This window comes from Trichomycterus rosablanca, chromosome 11 (assembly GCF_030014385.1).
Source record: "Trichomycterus rosablanca isolate fTriRos1 chromosome 11, fTriRos1.hap1, whole genome shotgun sequence".
Taxonomy (NCBI): Eukaryota; Metazoa; Chordata; class Actinopteri; order Siluriformes; family Trichomycteridae; genus Trichomycterus; species Trichomycterus rosablanca.
The window spans coordinates 4,150,721-4,171,932 of NC_085998.1; the positions used below are offsets into that span (position 1 = coordinate 4,150,721).

A 21,212-nucleotide genomic window follows, 5' to 3' on the forward strand; every position below is an offset into this window, starting at 1 on the left:
TACAGAACTATTTACTGATCTATTTACAGAACCATTTACTGATCCATTTATCGATTTATTTACAGAACCATTTACTGAACCATTTACAGATCCATTTACAGAACCATTTATTGATCCATTTATCGATTTATTTACAGAACCATTTACTGAACCATTTACAGATCCATTTACAGAACCATTTACCAATCTATTTACAGAACCATTTACTGAACCATTTTCCGATTCATTTACAGAACCATTTACTGATTCATTTACAGAACCATTTACTGATTCATTTACAGAACCATTTACTGATCCATTTACTGATTCATTTACAGATTCATTTACAGAACCATTTACCAAACACAGTCATGGACAATTTTGTATCTCCAGTTCACCTCACTTGCACGTCTTTGGACTGTGAACCGGAGCTCCCGGAGGAAACCCACACAGACACTGGGAGAACATGCAAACTCCACACATTCCTCCGGATTTCCTGATGTGGGTTGTGTACTCTGAAAGTGCCCTCATGTCAGAACTATTTTACACTAGTGTGTGTTTAAGTAGGAACTTATGACCTCCACTTGTTGTTTGAGGAACCGTGATGATAAAAGCTGCATGGTCGAGCTCTCTGACCATCACACAGGGGCTCGGTGGGTTTGTGTGCAGGGATTCGGGAACCTAGGTACGAATCTGTTCAGTCTGGAGTCATTTATCCACCTAAAATTCGTATCAGAGGAGTCGTATCAGAGGAGTCGTATCAGAGGAGTCGTATTCGCTCTGTTCGATCGTTCGTGTGTGGTGTGTCTCTCAGGCACGATGACCTCTGAGTGACGCTGGGCTTTGACCCTGCCCTCTCTCCGGAATGCGACCCCCTTGCTGAGGGTGTAGAGTAACCGGAGTCCCTCGTGCTGATTCATTCTCCCACAATGCCGAGCGATTGCTGTTTAACTAAAGTGGACGATGACCGCTGCCCTTTTCCATCCCACTTATCAGCAGATAAAGTACAGGTTGAAGGTCTCATTTCAAAACACTACCCTCAGTGATGCTGACAGTCTATAACCGTCTCCACTCCTCTGAAAAGGTTCTTCAGTACATTGTGGAACATGGTGATTTGCTTTAATGTTGATGTTTTAGCAATTTATTTACTGAACGATTTACTCAATCATTTACCGATCCTTTTACAGAACTATTTACCGATCCTTTTACCGAACCGCTTACTAAATCATTTACCAAACCGCTTACTAAATCATTTACTGAACCATTTACCGATCCATTTACCAATCCATTTACCGATCCATTTACCGAACCATTTACCGATCCTTTTACCGAACCATTTACTAAATCATTTACCGAACCGCTTACTAAATCATTTACTGAACCATTTACCAATCCATTTACTGAACCATTTACCAATCCATTTACTAAATCATTTACCGAACCGCTTACTAAATCATTTACTGAACCATTTACCAATCCATTTACTGAACCATTTACCAATCCATTTACTGAACCATTTACCAATCCATTTACCGAACCATTTACCGATCCATTTACCAATCCATTTACCGAACCATTTACCGAACCATTTACTGATCCATTTACCAATCCATTTACTAAATCATTTACCGATCCATTTACCGAACCATTTACCGATCCATTTACCAATCCATTTACCGAACCATTTACCAATCCATTTACCGAACCATTTACCAATCCATTTACCAATCCATTTACCGAACCATTTACCGATCCATTTACCAGTTTATTTACTAAATCATTTACCAATCCATTTACCGAACCATTTACCGATCCATCTACCAAACCATTTACCGATCCTTTTACCGATCCATTTACCAAACCATTTACCGATCCTTTTACCGATCCATTTACTAAACCATTTACCGATCCATTTACGGAACCATTTACTGATCCATTTACCGATCCATTTACCAAACCATTTACCGATCCATTTACCAAACCATTTACCGATCCATTTACCGATCCATTTACGGAACCATTTACTGATCCATTTACCAAACCATTTACTGATCCATTTACCAAACCATTTACCAAACCATTTACCAAACCACCAAACCATTTTCTGATCCTTTTACTGATCCATTTACCAATCCATTTATCGAACCTTTTACCGAACCTTTTACCAAACCTTTTACCAAACCATTTACCAAACCATTTACCGAACCATTTACTGATCCATTTTCCGATCCATTTACCAATCCATTTACCAAACCATTTATCGAACCATTTACTGATCCATTTACCAGTTTATTTACTAAATCATTTACCAATCCATTTACCGAACCATTTACCGATCCATCTACCAAACCATTTACCGATCCTTTTACCGATCCATTTACCAAACCATTTACCGATCCTTTTACCGATCCATTTACTAAACCATTTACCGATCCATTTACGGAACCATTTACTGATCCATTTACCGATCCATTTACCAAACCATTTACCGATCCATTTACCAAACCATTTACCGATCCATTTACCGATCCATTTACGGAACCATTTACTGATCCATTTACCAAACCATTTACTGATCCATTTACCAAACCATTTACCAAACCATTTACCAAACCACCAAACCATTTTCTGATCCTTTTACTGATCCATTTACCAATCCATTTATCGAACCTTTTACCGAACCTTTTACCAAACCTTTTACCAAACCATTTACCAAACCATTTACCGAACCATTTACTGATCCATTTTCCGATCCATTTACCAATCCATTTACCAAACCATTTATCGAACCATTTACTGATCCATTTTCCGATCCATTTACCAAACGTTTTACTGAACCATTTACAGATCCATTTACCGAACCATATAGAGATGGTTCTGCTATGACGCCACTGCTATGCTGAACAGGAAGGTCCCTTCCCCATACTGTTGCTAGACTGTTGGAATGCTCTACGCTTTAGCTCGTGTTGTCTCAGGTCCATCTTTCTGTGAGGCACCACCCTGCCGCCGGATTTTTCTGTCGCTATTAAGGATGCAAATCTTGTGGGCTAAATTGTTACAGTTCATCTCTGTGTGTGTGTGTGAACTGTGTCTCGTATAAGTGTGTGTGTTCTGACAGATTTCAGTGTTTGATGTTTGTTTTGGTTCTTGCAGGTATTTGCATAAAATGCGGAAAAGGCGTTTATGGAGCCAGTCAGGCGTGCCAGGCGATGGGGAAACTCTACCACACTAACTGTTTCACCTGCTGTTCATGTGGTGAGTGTGTACAGCACACACACACACACACACACACACATGCACACACACACCTGCACACTGTATTACACTGCTGCTGAATGTCAGCTTTTCAGATCACTGGACAACAACAGACCAAACGTAACACCTCAGCACTGCAGGGTATTGTGGGTGAGTGTGTTACTGTGAGTGTGTGATTGTGTGTGATGGTGAGTGTGTGTGATTGTGTGTTGTTGTAGTTGTGTGTGTGATTGTGAGTGTGTGATTGTGTGTGAATGTAAGTGTGTGAGTGTGTGAATGTGAGTGTGTGTGAATGTGAGTGTGTGATTGTGTGTGAATGTAAGTGTGTGATTGTGTGTGAATGTAAGTGTGTGAGTGTGTGTGAATGTGAGTGTGTGTGAATGTGAGTGTGTGTGAATGTGAGTGTGTGTGAATGTGAGTGTGTGATTGTGTGTGAATGTAAGTGTGTGAGTGTGTGTGAATGTGAGTGTGTGTGAATGTGAGTGTGTGTGAATGTGAGTGTGTGATTGTGTGTGAATGTAAGTGTGTGAGTGTGTGTGAATGTGAGTGTGTGTGAATGTGAGTGTGTGTGAATGTGAGTGTGTGTGAATGTGAGTGTGTGATTGTGTGTGAATGTAAGTGTGTGATTGTGTGTGAATGTAAGTGTGTGAGTGTGTGTGAATGTGAGTGTGTGTGAATGTGAGTGTGTGTGAATGTGAGTGTGTGTGAATGTGAGTGTGTGTGAATGTGAGTGTGTGATTGTGTGTGAATGTGAATGTGTGATTGTGTGTGTAATTGTGTGTGTGATTGTGTGTGTGTGAATGTGTGATTGTGTGTGATTGTTAGTGTGTGTGGTTGTGTGTGAATGTGACTGTATTATTGTGTGTTATTGTAATTGTGTGCTATTGTAAGCGTGTGATTGTGTGTGATTGTAATTGTGTGATTGTGTGTGTAATTGTGACTGTGTTATGTAATTGTGTGATTGTGTGTGTAATTGTGACTGTGTTATGTAATTGTGTGATTGTGTGTGTAATTGTGACTGTGTTATGTAATTGTGTGATTGTGTGTGTAATTGTGACTGTTATTGTTATTGTATTTGTGTTATTGTTTGTTATTGTGACTGTGTGAGTGTGTGTGTTATTGTAATTGTAATTGAGTGATTGTGTGTAATTGTGACTGTGTTATTGTTTGTTATTGTGACTGTGTGAGTGTGTGTGTTATTGTAATTGTAATTGAGTGATTGTGTGTGTTATTGTAAGCGGGTGATTGTGTGTGACTGTGTGACTGTGTGAGTGTGTTAGGGTAAGTGTGTGTGATTGTGTCTTGTTGTACGTGTGGAACAGAGTGGATGAGTGCGAGTGGGTGATAATTGTGTGTGTGTGTGTGTGTGTGTTGAGAACCACCGATCAGAAGAATGGTGGCAGGATTCTGGTGGGACGGGGTTACGGGTGTGCGCTCACGCACATGGTCTCCGGGGCGGTGGTGTCACTTGACTCAGGTGCGGTACAGTCGGCGGTATGTTGTTACGGCGGTGTGGGAGAGAAGGTGAACATTTCTTCCTGCGTTCAGGACGAACAGATCCGCTTTCTCCTGCCTTCAGACGCCCAGCGGATCACTTACAGCTTTAACTCAGCGCTTTGTTCTGAACAGGAAATCCCAGCTTCACTCACATGGGACCGACAGACCCGGAGTCGGAGGTTTACGTTCGCTCGGAAAGAACACGTACACAAAAGTGCGGACAAAAGTATCCGGACGCCCCTTCTAACTGCTAACAACTCCCAGATCAACCACATAGAAATGACACGATAGGTCAGCGCTGCACTTGTGCTTTTGAGGCAGGTGGGGGGTCAAAACAAAACAACACGCAGATAAACAGAATTCATGATGAACGACACGGTCTGGTATTATTTATTTCTATAATCACAGAGAGTATAAACATTAGTAACCAAAATAAGGTTATGTCCGTGGGACATAGCCAGGGAGGGCCACAGGTAGGCAGGTCCACTGTTACCCGCTGTCTGCCACTGATGCCCATGCCTTGGTCTATAAGGGCCCACAATTTCCACCGTGTTGTATTATTTATTTCTATAATGATTTTACACCGATCAGCCATAACATTAAAACCACCTCCTTGTTTCTACACTTACTGTCCATTTTATCAGCTCCACTTACCATATAGAAGCACTTTGTAGTTCTACAATTACTGACTGTAGTCCATGCTGTTCTTCAATGGTCAGAGAATGAGAATGTGCTGGTATGAGTGGATCAGACACAGCAATGCTGCTGAAGTTTTTAAATACCGTGTCCACTCACTGTCCACTCTATTAGACACTCCTACCTAGTTGGTCCACCTTGTAGATGTAAAGTCAGAGACGATCGCTCATCTATTGCTGCTGTTTGAGTCGGTCATCTTCTAGACCTTCATCAGTGGTCACAGGACGCTGCCCACGGGGCGCTCTTGGCTGGATGTTTTTGGTCGGGGGACTATTCTCAGTCCAGCAGTGACAGTGAGGTGTTTAAAAACTCCAGCAGCGCTGCTGTGTCTGATCCACTCATACCAGCACAACACACACTAACACACCACCACCATGTCAGTGTCACCGCAGTGCTGAGAATGATCCACCACCTAAATAATACCTGCTCTGTGGTGGTCCTGACCATTGAAGAACAGCATGAAAGGGGGTAACAAAGCATATCGGAATTTGTGATTTGCGCTTATTCCGTTGTGAGTTGAGGCGCTGAAGTTCGGTGGGAGGTTGAGATCAGGGCTCGGCACACCAGGCCACTGGAGCATCTCTCAGTAGACTCTGAATACTGGAGGAGGAAAGGTCCTTCCCAAAACTTGAGGGTTGCATGGTGGTGCATTGAGTAGCACTGTGTCCTCGCAGCAAGTTGGGTCCTTTCTGTTTGGAGTTTGCATGTTCTCCCCGTGTCTGTGTGGGTTTCCTCCGGGTGCTCCGGTTTCCTCCCACAGTTCAAAGACATGCAGTTATTCCAGTTGGAGCACACCTATGAGTGTGTGTGTGTCCTGTGAGGGACTGGCAACCTGTCCGGGGTGTTTCCTACATTTCACCCAATGACCACCGCAACCCTGACCAGGATAAACCGGTGGTACAACAGACTGTGAATGAATGAATGAATGAATGGAAATTGAATGAATTAAAAAATGTCCATATTAGTCTAAGCAGGTTGTGTGTGTGTGTGTGTGTGTGTGTGTGTGTGTGTGTGTGTGTGTGTGTGTGTGTTTGTATGTGTCTGTGTGTGTGTTAGCGCACTCTGGATCTGTCGGGTCGGCGTTCCCGTGTGTTTTCGGCTGACAGGAAGTGTGTAAGTGTGTTTGGGAAGGGCAGAAGTGCGGATGGCATCTCACGCACATCCGCCGTCCCGGGTTCAGAGGCATGTTAACCAAAAACATGAGTGTGTGTGTGTGTGTGTGTGTGTGTGTGTGTGAGTGTGTGAGAGAGAGTGAGGGTGAATGAGTGTGTACAGCAGGTCTGCACATGCTCAGAACAGAGGGCTAGAATTCCCCCTCACACACACACACACACACACACACTCGGTGAGTCATCACCTCCACATCCCATAATGCACTGTGCCCATCTGCAGGTAATAAGGACTTGCTTGTTCTCTACACCGTGTGTGTGTGTGTGTGTGTTTTCTTTCATGATGTAGAGAAAATAAAAGCTGCTCCTGCGTGTGAGTTGGACTTCTCACGGTGTGACGGTAGCTCGTTGGTTCTTGTCTGATTTGCCTGCATTTATTACCCACACCAGATGACCAAAAGTATGTGGACACCCCCTCAAAATTAGAATAACAACGTCCTGATTAATCTCTTACTACTATGTAGAATAAATCAATTATATAAAGGAAAGGGCTGCGGTAGCCTTGCGATTAAGGTACTGGATTAGTAATCAGAAGGTCTCTGGTTCAAACCCCACCACTGCCAGGTTGTCACTGTGGGGCCCTTGAGCAAGGCCCTTAACCCTCAGACTTAGACTGTATACTGTCACAGTACTGTAAGTCGCTTTGGATTAAAGCTTCCGCTAAATGCAGAAAATGTAAATGAAATTATATGCTTCAACTTTGCAGCAACAGTTTAGGGAAGGTCCTTTTCTTTTTCAGCATGGCACTGATCAGCCATAACATTAAAACCACCTCCTGGTTTCTACACTCAATGTCCATTTTATCAGCTCCACTTACCATATAGAAGCACTTTGTAGCTCTACAATTACTGACTGTAGTCCATCTGTTTCTCTGCATGCTTTGTTAGCCCCCATTCACCCTGTTCTTCAATGGTCAGGACCCCCACAGGACCACCACAGAGCAGGTATTATTTAGGTGGTGGATCATTCTCAGCACTGCAGTGACACTGACATGGTGGTGGTGTGTTAGTGTGTGTTGTGCTGGTATGAGTGGATCAGACACTGTGTCCACTCACTGTCCACTCTATTAGACACTCCTACCTAGTTGGTCCACCTTGTAGATGCAAAGTCAGAGACGATCGCTCATCTATTGCTGCTGTTTGAGTTGGTAAATAATACCTTCTCTGTGGGGGTCCTGACCATTGAAGAACAGGGTGAAAGGGGGCTAACAAAGCATGCAGAGAAACAGATGGACTACAGTCAGTAATTGTAGAAATACAAAGTGCTTCTATATGGTAAGTGGAGCTGATAAAATGGACAGTGAGTGTAGAAACAAGAAGGTGGTTTTAATGTTATGTATATACAGTATATATGTATATATACCTTGCAGTAGTGGGGCTTGAACTGGAAGCCTTTTGATTACTAGTCCAGTACCTTAACCACTAGGCTACAGAAGCCCCCTACATATATTTTGATATAATTTCCTTTATCTTTGATTTATTACACCTGGTAGCAACTGTTGTGGCTGAAACACAAATATTAGAAGGCGTGTCCCAATACTTTTGCCGTATAGAGAGGGAACATCACAGAATAGAATAGACACTTAATACTCTAAATACTGTAAGACCGAGGTGAAAGAGAACCGGACGTATCTCAGGGAATTAAAATTTTGGGGGAAGCCCATGGCCGAATGTTTTGCCGAAAACTAAAAGGGGGTGCAGAAGGTATCGAGACCATCCCCCTCCCACCCCCCGTCTCCCCCGTGTCTGAGTGGGGTGGAGGACAGAAGGGAGGTGAATGGAAGCGGCCGGTGACCTCAGCCACAAAGAATGTCCCCGTTTACTCGGTCCACGTCTCTGTCTCACCACCCCGTCCCTCTGTCCTCCTCCGCCCCTTCCTGTCCAGCGCCGTCACTCGCTTACGTCCACCCACGCTGACCACGAGCTCACGTATTTCCATCACCATCTTTCAACCTGGTATTTATCTCGAATACATCGTATCGACTGGACTGGGCAGCCACATGAACAACGATTGGCTGTTGATTAGGGATGGGAAAGCCGGACCAGGGTGTGGCTCTCTGTGCACAAGGCTGGTCCGCATATGAACTCGCCTCGTGCAGGTGAAAAGATGCAGTCGGTACTGCACACGTGTCGGAGGGGGCGTGTGTCAGTTGCGAAGCTCCTCAGTCAGCAGTGGAGGGTCGTATCGGTAGAAGGGTAATTGGATACAACTAGATTAGGGGAGAAAATGGGGGGGGGGGGGGGGGGGGGTCGAAGATAAATGTTTAAACATTCTATTTAAACGTTCTTAGCACTGCAGTGACACTGACATGGTGGTGGTGTGTTAGTGTGTGTTGTGCTGGTATGAGTGGATCAGACACAGCAGCGCTGCTGGAGTTTTTAAATACCGTGTCCACTCACTGTCCACTCTGTTAGACACTCCTACCTAGTTGGTCCACCTTGTGGATGTAAAGTCAGAGACGATCGCTCATCTATTGCTGCTGTTTGAGTCGGTCATCTTCTAGACCTTCATCAGTGGTCACAGGACGCTGCCCACGGGGCGCTGTTGGCTGCATGTTTTTGGTTGGTGGACTATTCTCAGTCCAGCAGTGACAGTGTTGGTACTGGTACTTAGGGGAGAAAATTGGAGGGGGGGATAGAAGATAAATATTTAAACATTTAACTTCCACTGTAAGTGAAGCTGAACTAAATTAAATGGACACACATCAGCCTGTAAAAATGCTTTTTGATTGACATGATGTTGAAAAGATGTGTGTTAATACGCTCATGTAATGCAAGCGTCTACCATCTACCATAACACAATCCTGTCGTGTAATAAACAGTGTAGTGCGCTGTAGGGATTCGAGACATCGAGCCTCTAGTTTTGTTTCCGTGCTGCCGTACCCGTCGTGTCTCTCTACAGGGTTAAAATAGCACCGTCTCGTGTTATTGGCATGGAAACTAAATTTCTGTCACTAACGTCACCGTAGTACTCAACGCGGTCCTAGAGGCCAACGTTCCCTTTCGGAGGGACTCGTGTTCTCTCCTGTGCACCTGATTCAACACGCCGGATGATCAGCAAGCCCATCACGAGCCGTCTGCCAAGAAATCGTCAAGGTTTATTTTGTACATAATTATTTGCGTAGAACCAGAGGTTCGGCACAGCTCTTGTCTCAGACATCAAACGGAACTCGAGAAGGGTCAAAATTTTAGTGTTTTTTGCAAACACATCAGACTGAGATGTAACTTGTCTGTAGTTAGCCCCAGTAAAGCACCTTGTGGTGATTGAGGATCTGGTTCATGTCCATGAGATAAACTGCAGAGGTTTTAATTATGTTTTGCTGTTTTTTTGTGTGTTTTTTAGGGAGGAGGCTCAGAGGAAAAGCCTTTTACAATGTGAACGGGAAGGTCTACTGTGAGGAGGACTTCCTGGTGAGTTGAAACCCATTCTGTACACCACAATAGCCGTAGGGGTGTGCGTCTTCCCTTGTGAGGGGATGAGAGACACGTCATGACGTACCAAAGTAACACAGAATGTGGACAAAAATACAAGAACAATACAAAAAAATTCAGCTTGACCTTTAACTGAGTTCAGAATTGTGGCTGCTTTACTTACATGTTGTTTCAGGCAGAACAGTAAGCTGGTCATGGCAAAAAATGCTCGAAAAAGCTACGAAAATAACCTCATTACTGATAAAAAAGAAGTTTCTCTATGATTCAATATCAAAAAACCTGAACAATTTTGTTCGTATCAAAGGCCAGGACATAAAGATGTAAAACCTGGAAGTGAACACATAATCTGGACCCCTGAGCAATACAAAATAAAACTATCTGGCTACTATTCGGGGTGCCTTTACACTAGAGTATGGTGTAAATAAGTAAACAAACGTTATTTATTAGAACCAATATTTGCCTTACATGGTCGACTTAATACCACAAATGACCCAGTAGCTGGAGTCCATTACAGAAGATGCTTTTGTAGGCTACAACTTTGTTCTCTACACACTAATCACGTTATGTCGGCTATAAGGGAACATACACCGATCAGCCACAACACTCACTGTCCATTTTATCAGCTCCACTTACCATATAGAAGCACTTTGTGGTTCTACAATTACTGACTGTAGTCCATCTGTATCTCTACATGCTTTGTTAGCCCCCTTTCATGCTGTTCTGCAATGGTCAGGACCCCCACAGGACCACCACAGAGCAGGTATTATTTAGGTGGTGGATCATTCTCAGCACTGCAGTGACACTGACATGGTGGTGGTGTGTTAGTGTGTGTTGTGCTGGTATGAGTGGATCAGACACTGTGTCCACTCACTGTCCACTCTATTAGACACTCCTACCTGGTCCACCTTGTAGATGTAAAGTCAGAGACGATCGCTCATCTATTGCTGCTGTTTGAGTCGGTCATCTTCTAGACCTTCATCAGTGGTCACAGGACGCTGCCCACGGGGCGCTGTTGGCTCTATATTTTTGGTTGGTGGACTATTCTCAGTCCAGCAGTGACAGTGAGGTGTTTAAAAACTCCAGCAGCGCTGCTGTGTCTGATCCACTCATACCAGCACAACACACACTAACACACCACCACCATGTCAGTGTCACTGCAGTGCTGAGAATGATCCACCACCTAAATAATACCTGCTCTGTGGTGGTCCTGGGAGAGTCCTGTCCAGGGTGTTTCCTACCTTGCGTCTAGTAAATCGGACCCACTGTAACCCTTAATCAGTTGTTAATATGGCAGGAATGTATTAAGATCCCCCCAAAGTTTCATTAATGGTTACATCCTCCGAGGTGAAAACAGATAGATGGATGGATGGATGGAGGAATATGGAGGTCAGTGGACGTGAGAACGAAGCGAGAGGGGTGGCCGGCTGGAGGGACAGAGGGCCGGACAGATAGAGACAGATAAAGACACAGAGGGACGGATGGAGAGGCAGATAAGAAAAATAAAGTGCATTTTGCACATTCTTTAAGCCTCGGGGGAGAACAGATGTTGTGACTGGACAGAATAGGAATCCGCCCCCTGCCCAATTTAGTCCCATTTCCTTACATCTCCCAGAGGACCTAATTACACCCCCCCCCCCCCCCCCCCCCCTCCTTCGAAAACACACACAATTACCCAGAGCGACTGAGGGATGAGGGAGAAAAGGCTTTCAGAGCTGATAAAATCTGAACCCTGCATGAGAAACTCGAGCGCACTTAAATTTGTCAATATTTTTCTGGACGGTGGTCATTGGTGCGATTAGTCGGACACTGTTTTATGGATTTCAGCTCCCTAATACACCTCCTGTCTGTAATTAAAGCGGAATATTAGTCTAAATCATCTTTATTTTTCATCTTTAAGGTATTGATTTTCATGGGGCTTGGGTAGGGTACAGAAAAGACCAGAGTTAACACCAGACTTACTAGCTCAGCTTACACTATATGACCAAAAGTATTCGGACACCTGACAATGAGCATGTTGGACATCCGATTCAGAAACAAACTGTATTCAAATAGAGTGACCTCTATGTGATATCAACTATTCTGAGAAGGCTTCACAAGACTTTGATGTATGTCTGTGGGAATTTGTGCCCGTTCAGTCAAAGGGAATTCAATAATTAGCGTTGATCTTATTTTGACGTTTATATTGTTTGTTTCATTTTTTCTTTTGTTTTATATTTAGTTTAGCCTGAATATAGAGTTCTGGGCGGCACGGTGGCTCGGTGGGTAGCACTGTCGCCTCACAGCAAGAAGGTCCTGGGTTCGATCCCCAGGCGGGGCGGTCCGGGTCCTTTCTGTGCGGAGTTTGCATGTTCTCCCCGTGTCTGCGTGGGTTTCAATCAGTTCAAAAACATGCAGTCAGGTTAATTGGAGACACTGAATCGCCCTATAGGTGAATGGGTGTTTGTGTGTGTATGTGTGTCTCCCCCGTTCAGGGTGTTACTGTGTGCCTTGCGCCCATTGAAAAGCTGGGATAGGCTCCAGCACCCCCCGCGACCCTGATTGGATAAACGGTTAAGAAAGTTAGTGAGTGAGTGAGAGAGAGTGTGAATATAGTGAATTCTTATTAGCATTTAGCATAGGGTTTTGCCTGTTTGCCTATGGTTTAGTTCCACATGTTTGGGGTTTTATGTGGGTTTAGCGTAGTATTCTTAGCGTTAGCATTCACTGTGTTTCTACTTGCCCGTACTTTGATGGATTGGTGCGTGAGGACGGTCTCATTCTGATCTCCATGTTTCTCCACTTCTGTACAGGCACCTCAGGCTACTAACCAGGGTCCTTTGAAGACCCCGCCCTTTTTTAGTCCCGTCTTTTCCCACCCAGCAGACTAGTGGCTGGATTTGTCTGCTGCAGGCGCTAGGGGGCGCCCAGCCGCCCGGTAGCAAGCTGGTGTGCTTGCGTGAATACTCTGATTTTATCCTGTCATTTTCTAAAGCTGGGTAAATGATTACATGAAGAATAGTGAAGGAATTAAATAGTAAAAGGTAATAAAATAATTACAGATGAAATAATACCCTAGTGTATTAATCCCGCCTCTCACTATCCTCAGTGACTTGTTCCAACAAACACATATCTCACTGCTGCCAAGATAAAATCCCTGAGGCGAATAATGGAGTGTAATAACCGAGCACTGCTACATCAGTGTGTGGATTCTTCATGCTAGTCGAGGCAAAGAAACCGTATCAACACCTCGTTGAACTAGGGTACGTCGCACCGTCTAAAATCCGGCTCATTTTTAAAAATAAAAATCTGCTCGTAGCGATTCAACAGAGGAGATTTCATTTCTCTGATCAGGAGTCGTGTGTAAGTGCGAATCCTGGATCCAGATGTTTGGGGTGTCCGTCTCGGGGGGGGAAATACCGGTGTAATTGTATAGCAGCTCAGTACGGTGCGGATTTAAAGCAGCTTTTAACTCGTACGTGTGCAGATTCACGAAACGTTTCATGAGATGGACGTTATGATTAGATGCAGGTATTTGTTTTGGGTAGGTGAGAGAGGCACACACTTATAACTATGTAGAGAACCCCTGGGGGTATGTATGTCCCAGTTTTAAAACAGTCTAAATAATGATAAGGAACCCATACCTCTTCACTTCATTTCAGATTCACTGGTCAACACAGGTTGTTTGTCCACATACACTCACTCACTCACTCACTTTCTTAACCGCTTATTCAATCAGGGTCGCGAAGGGGTGCTGGAGCCTATCCCAGTTTTTCAATGGGCGCAAGGCACACAGTAACCTGACTGCATGTTTTTGACTGTGGGAGGAAACCGGAGCTCCCGGAGGAAACCCACGCAGACAAGGGGAGAACATGCAAACTCCACATGCAAACTCTGCCTGGGGATCGAACCCAGGACCTTCTTGCTGTGAGGCGACAATGCTTGAGCTTGTTAAACTTGTTAGAGCAACCTATATGTGATATATTCAGCTAGAAGGCTTCTCACAAGACTATGAAGTATGTCCGTGTATGGGAATTTGTGTCTGTCGAGTCCAAAATGATGATTTGTGTGGCTGGATGCTGATATTTGAGGTTCCAATTCATCCCAGCGCTTTGTGCAGGACACTGGGGTTTCTTTAAACTGAGTTTTATAGAGCTTGCTTTGTATTGTCATCTTGGGTAGCACTGTCGCCTCACAGCAAGAAGGTCCTGGGTTCGATCCCTAGGTGGTGCGGTCTGGGCCCTTTCTGTGTGAAGTTTGCATGTTCTCCCCGTGTCTACGTGGGCTTCTTCCCACAGTACAAAGACGTGCAAGTGAGGTGAACTGGAGATACAAAATTTTCAAATTGATGAACCTTGTGTAATGAGTAACTACCGTTCCTGTCATGAATGTAACCAAAGTGTAAAACATGACGTTAAAATCCTAATAAATAAAAGACATCTTGATTTAAAAGAGATGAGAAATAGGGTGGAATCCTCATTCATCCCTCTCAAACGATCCCTGATTAAAGCAGATCTGTACCGACTTCGTTCCTCCACTCAATGTCTCTGGGTGCGCAAACGTCCTCTGATTATAGGTTTCGGTCAGATGGTAGGTGTGCACGACCCCTTCTTCTTTCTTTTGAGCTGTTTAGAGATGAGGACACCGTTGCCCCTGTCACTGGGGGTCTGACAGATGGTCTGTCCAAAAAGAAGGAGGTAAGAGGGGGTCTCTTCCTGTTATTGACAGGCTTATTTAAGGCCCCCGCCCCCTCCACCCAGCAGCACCTGTTCACATCTACAGAACTCAGAAAACAATGAGATCAGATTTTAAACAATGAATTGCTGTGTTCAGAAGGATTAAACACCCTAGCCATGACCTCCTGACAGTCCAGTTTCTCCGTGACGCCCCGAGGGTGGGCAGATGTCCATCCTTCAGGTCATCGTTTTCCTTAAGACGCTTGAACATGTGAGCATGTGTGCACTATTCTTGCTCATGATCCTGCAATGCACGCAGCATAAAATCCCCGGTGTGTTTACTTTCTATTAAAAGAAACAACTTCGTGATGCCATGCAGTTGAAATCAGAGCTAAATTATTGATCCAGTTTCTGGAGTTCAGTAGAGAAAAGCAGCGCCCCCTACAGACTGAGATAGAAAGCATATTAGTTTATTCATGCTGACCTTGTGCTGTATGGTACCAGTCATAAGATTTATTTCATTCAGTCATTCATTGTCTGTTTTACTTTACATTTATCAGGCAGGAAACACCCTGGACAGGTTGCCAGTTGGCACACACCCACACTTAGTAGCTCCAGTTGGCCTGACTTTGACTAAATGGGCTTGAGGAAACCGGAGCACCCAGAGAAAACACACATGGACCCAGAGAGAACATGTATACACCATACAGAAAGGACCGGTGAATCAAACCCAAGCCCTGATATATACACTGATTTTACACTGATCAGCCATAACATTAAAACCACCTCCTTGTTTCTACACTCACTGTCCATTTTATCAGCTCCACTTACCATATAGAAGCACTCTGTAGTTCTACAATTACTGACTGTAGTCCATCTGTTTCTCTGCATGCTTTGTTAGCCTCCTTTCATGCTGTTCTTTCATGCTGTTCTTCAATGGTCAGGACCCCCACAGGACCACTACAGAGCAGGTATTATTTAGGTGGTGGATCATTCTCAGCACTGCAGTGACACTGACATGGTGGTGGTGTGTTAGTGTGTGTTGTGCTGGTATGAGTGGATCAGACACAGCAGCGCTGCTGGAGTATTTAAACACCTCACTGTCACTGCTGGACTGAGAATAGTCCGCCAACCAAAAATATCCAGCCAACAGCGCCCCGTGGCCAGCGTCCTGTGCCAAAAGATGAGCGATCGTCTCTAACTTTACATCTACAAGGTGGAGCAACTAGGTAGGAGTGTCTAATAGAGTGGACAGTGAGTGGACACGGTATTTAACTCCAGCAGCGCTGCTGTGTCTGATCCAATCATACCAGCACAACACACACTAACACACCACCACCATGTCAGTGTCACTGCAGTGCTGAGAATGATCCACCACCTAAATAATACCTGCTCTGTGGTGGTCCTGTGGGGGTCCTGACCATTGAAGAACAGCATGAAAGGGGGCTAACAAAGCATGCAGAGAAACAGATGGACTACAGTCAGTAATTGTAGAACTACAAAGTGCTTCTATATGGTAAGAGGAGCTGATAAAATGGACAGTGAGTGTAGAAATAAGGAGGTGGTTTTAATGTTATGGCTGATCGGTGTATATATACAGTCCTGCTCACCATTATTGGCACCCATGAAGTTTAAGTACATAATGTGGAATATCTCCTGGAAAAAAATGAATCAAGTGTAACAGCTTTTTTCTATAGAGAACTTGTGTTTGATACAAAAGAGCAAATGATAAACAACATTTAAAACTAAAAACAATGGGAGAGAAAAAATAGAAAAACCTAAAGCTTGCTGTGGCACTGGTATTGGCACCCTTTACAGTAAATCAGTATGGAAACACATTTTGACTCACCTGTGCTAAATCACAAATGAGAATCACCTGTGATAAATTGTCAGTGCCCATGTGACATTAATTACCCAATGAATGATGACTTCAGTGTTTTAAAAAGCCACAAGTTATTCCCTGTTCCTTTGTCACAATGGTGAAGACAAAGGAGCTGTCTGAGGACATCAGAAGTGCTATTATTAGCAAACACAAGACCTCCAAAGGGTATAAGGCCATCTCCAAAGACCTTGGTATCCCTGTTTCAACAGTGCGCAATGTTATTAAGAAGTTTGCCAAGCATGGAACAGTCAAGAACCTCCCTGGACGTGGAGGGAAGAGGAAAATTGATGAGAGATGTCTTCGAAGGTTGGTGTGAATGGTGGAAAAAACACCATGTCAAACATCCAAAGACCTGAAGGCCAACCTGGAACAGTCTGGGGTCTTGGTTTCAACAAGTACCATACGGCGCACACTAAACCAAGCAGAGCTTTATGGGCGAAGGCCAAGAAAGAAACCATTGCTGAAGAAAATACATAAAAAGGAACGACTCAACTTTGCCAAAGAGTACCTGGACAAACCACAATCCTTCTGGGAAAATGTTCTGTGGACCGATGAAACAAAAATAGAGCTTTTTGGCAATGCACACCAACAGTTTGTTTACAGACGGCGCAATGAAGCGTATAAGGAAAAGAACACCCTACCTACAGTTAAGCATGGTGGAGGATCCATAATGCTGTGGGGCTGTTTTGCTGCGTCTGGTACTGGGGGCCTCGACCGTATCACAGGAATCATGAAATCGGAGAATTACCAAGAGATTTTAGAGCAAAATGTCCTACCCAGTGTAAGAAAACTTGGTTTGAGTCGAAGATCATGGGTCCTCCAGCAAGACAAAGACCCAAAGCACACATCCAAAAGCACGCAGGAATGGTTGAAAAGGAAGAAATGGACTGTTTTAAAATGGCCAGCAATGAGTCCTGATCTCAATCCCATTGAAAATCTGTGGGGTGAGCTGAAATCTGCCATTGGGAAAAAGAACCCTGCAAACATTCAAGAGCTCGAACAAACTGCAAAGGAAGAGTGGGAGAAAATACCAGCTGAGAAGTGCAAGAAGCTTATAGATGGCTACAAGAAACGTTTGGAGGCTGTCATCACTGCCAAAGGGTGTGCAACCAAATATTAAGGAGGGGTGCCTTTATTACTGCACATGCTGTTTTTTTCTGTTTCTTCTTTAAAATGACAACATGTACGCTGAAAAACAATGTTCTTCGTTATATTACTTTGGACCTCCAATTAAAAAATCCTGATAATATAAATTTGGTACATTTCCATTTATTTCTGAAGATATTGTACAGGTTATGCAAAAAATGAAGGGGTGCCAATAATGGTGAGCAGGACTGTACATGGGTTACAGTAAAAAAATGTATGAAAAATAATGACAATAATAAAAACAGTAGTACTACTACCACTAATAATAATAATAATAATACCAGTAATAACAGTATTATGTGTGTGTTTAGCTGGATAATTGTGTGTGTGTGTATTTATTACGCGGTGTGTTTGTCCCTCAGTATTCCGGGTTCCAGCAGACGGCGGAGAAATGCTTTGTTTGTGGACACCTCATCATGGAGATGGTACGATCTTCTGTTATCAGTGTACCTGGTGTTTAATGAGCGGTATTTTGATAGTTAACAGTGTAATTACAGCCGTGTTTCAGTTACGCAGGTCTGTAATAACATGCTGGCACATTTGGGTACGATGACAATGTTTCAGCAGCGTGTGTGTGTGTGTGTGTGTGTGTGTAGATACTCCAGGCTCTGGGGAAGTCCTACCACCCAGGCTGCTTTCGCTGTGTGGTGTGTAAGGAGGGACTGGACGGAGTTCCTTTCACTGTGGACACTGAGAACAACATTTACTGTGTTAAAGATTATCACACGTAAGTACCTTCAAACATCTTCACTGATTCACAGAGACCGACGGGAGAAGCACAGAAGAAACCTTGCAAGAACAAAAGCCCCAATTTTCCTCCCAATTTAGTCATATCCAATTACCTGATCATATTTCGCTTCCTCTATTGATTTAGACCTGACTACTGACCGAAGAGTGCTGTGACTAACACACACTATAACATTACAGCCAGTCTTCTGAGAAGGCTTGTCATAAGAAGTATGTCTGTGGGAATTTGTGCCCATTAATTCTAAAGTGCATTTGTATGACTGGGCACTGATGTTGGTCAGAAAAATGTCAGTTGAGGTCAGGAGTTTCTTGAATTCGAGCCTGTCTTCAGACTTTATAGAGCTACACATTCATACTGGAACAGGAAAGGTTCTTCCCTAAACTGTTACCACAAAGTTGGAAGCATAACATTTCCATATAAACATCTTGTTTACTGTTTGGGTCGTCAGGCTTCTTAAGAGCTCGTTTACTGTTCATCTAACTGTCTCCATCTCTCTTGTTGCTGCCTGTCCTCTTCCTCTTTCACCTTCAACTCTTCCAAGCATAATTGGTTCCTCTCATAATGTGGCTTTGAGTGAGAAATGTAATATAACTGATTTATCGTTGTGGTTTGTTGATGAATAAAAATCGTGCGACTCTTGTCTCCACAGTGTCTTTGCTCCAAAATGCGCCTCGTGTTGTCAGCCCATCCTGCCCGCGGAGGTAAGAGCTCTCATCACACACTTACTCTTCAGCCTCGCTTCCATAATCAGTTACTGTTTACTCACTCATTGTGTGTGTGTGTGTGTGTGTGTGCAGGGCTCGGAGGAGACTATACGTGTGGTCTCCATGGATAAAGACTACCATGTGGAGTGCTATCACTGTGAGGTGAGAGTGTAGTTTGTACCGCGGTGTGCTCGCATTCCTTCAGTCCACTCCGAACCAGAGAATTTAAACACTGCAGTATTTCTGTAGGATTTTAGTTCAGTGTTAAATTCATTAGTACAGCGGTACCTTGTAACTCAGCATCCCCTAAACTCGAAATATTTGAAACTCGACGAAATTTGCACCCTTAAACTCAACATTTTTCTTGAACTTGATGTGTGTGGGACTGCTGCTTTGTTCAGTGCTCGGCTTGAGCGGTGCGGTAACGTCAAGTGTAAATATGAGACGAATCTGCATCTGTGTGGAATAAGGTGCAGATCCAGTGTTACAGCTCCACGTGTATCTGTGTTTATCTGGATTTTCCTCCCTGTTTCACTTTTAAACTTGTGTTAGAGCTCGAGCTTCTGAGAAATGGTGAGAATCAGAATCAGCTTCTCCCAGAGTCTAAAACGCTTCTGGTTGAAAATAAAGCTTAACGTGGTTTAATGTAGTAAAAGAAGGAGACAGGAGCACTAAACTTCTCTTCATTATTACTGCTCATAAGTTCTCTAATGTGTTTAAGTACAATAAGTCACGTTAAGTTTTGTGCACCGTCATATTCCAAGATCAAGCATCTCCACGATTAAAGTAAAGTTTTTGTATTTCAGTGTTTTTATGTTATATTTGTGTTATTTTCAGTGTATAAGTATCAAAAACAACTCCATTATTTTACATGAGCCTAAAATATATGCAGTTCTACGAGACCATAGACGCATTAACAGGTTTCCCAAATGTCCTTATGGAAAAAAATACCTTGAAACTCAACACCTTTAAAATTCGACACCACTCCCAGAACCAACTGACTTTGAGTTTCAGTGTACTGCTGTATTTCTTTTATATAAAACTCATCTATAAAGTTTTTATGCTCAGTGTAAAACTCTAACATCTGAGTATTTCTTATAATGTGAATTGAATATGGAGCAGCATGGTGGCGCAGCATAAAGAGGCCCTTAATCCCCAATTGTTTGCGTTGTTGTTAGCTACATTTATAAGTCGTTTTGCCTTTAAAGTGTAAATAACTAAACCTGACCTGGTTTAATCTGTGTCCAGTAAAGTCAGAGTCCAGTTCTGATGTTGTTGGTACAGTGAGTGTAAAAACTGTAAATCATTCACCACATTCCACTGTTTCTTCTCTCTGCTGAATCCCAACAACCACACAGTCCGGTCAAGTCAAATGTATTTATTTATACAGCGCTTTTTACAGTAGACATTGTGAAGTAACTTCAGAACTACAGAATCCAGGACCGACAGACCAAAAAAGCCATGTTGAGCAAATCGAGGGCGACAGTGGAGAGTTACACCCTGATCAGCATTATTCCTCAACTCTGTGCAGGCGCCATCAGTCAGCCAGCAGAGGTCGTAATTGCACCAGTTATGAGGAACCCTCCTCCGGCCGCCCAGCCCAGCCAGATGGCAGAGCTGAGATTCGATACGATGTATTCGAAATCCCAGCTCTGGTGTGCTAGCGTATTTTTACCGCTGTGCCACCTGAGCGCCAGGACCTTTTCTGATAGCAGCACATAACATTCTCACATGGTTAGAATACAGGTCATTTGTATCAGCAGTTTTAATACCTAACAATGGTTACCATAATGTGTTTCGGTAGGTATTCATTCAGTGTTTATTTTACCACTGCTTTATACTGGTCAGGGCCACACTGGGTCTGATTCATTGGGCGAAACTCCCTGGACAGGCTGCCAGACCATCACAGGGCAAACACACACACACACTTAGGACAATTTCTAGTTGCTCCAGTTAACCTGACTGCATGTCTTTGGACTTGTGGGACGAAACCGGAGCTCCAGGAGGAAACCCACACAGACACAGGAAGACAGGGAGAACATGCAAACTTCAC

The 21,212-nt window shown here is 43.7% G+C and overlaps 1 protein-coding gene across 3 annotated transcripts in view; it reads left to right on the forward strand.

Moving 5' to 3' along the window:
• The window catches only part of wtip (WT1 interacting protein), a 43,389-nt gene that overhangs the window by 20,110 nt on the left and 2,067 nt on the right, over positions 1-21,212 (forward strand). For all 3 annotated transcript variants that reach the window (XM_063004880.1, XM_063004878.1, XM_063004879.1), the window contains 6 exons: positions 3,133-3,234; positions 9,939-10,006; positions 18,070-18,132; positions 18,304-18,434; positions 19,105-19,156; positions 19,253-19,321. In XM_063004880.1, the coding sequence (XP_062860950.1) occupies positions 3,133-3,234; positions 9,939-10,006; positions 18,070-18,132; positions 18,304-18,434; positions 19,105-19,156; positions 19,253-19,321 (485 nt within the window). The remainder of the gene's footprint in view (positions 1-3,132; positions 3,235-9,938; positions 10,007-18,069; positions 18,133-18,303; positions 18,435-19,104; positions 19,157-19,252; positions 19,322-21,212) is intronic.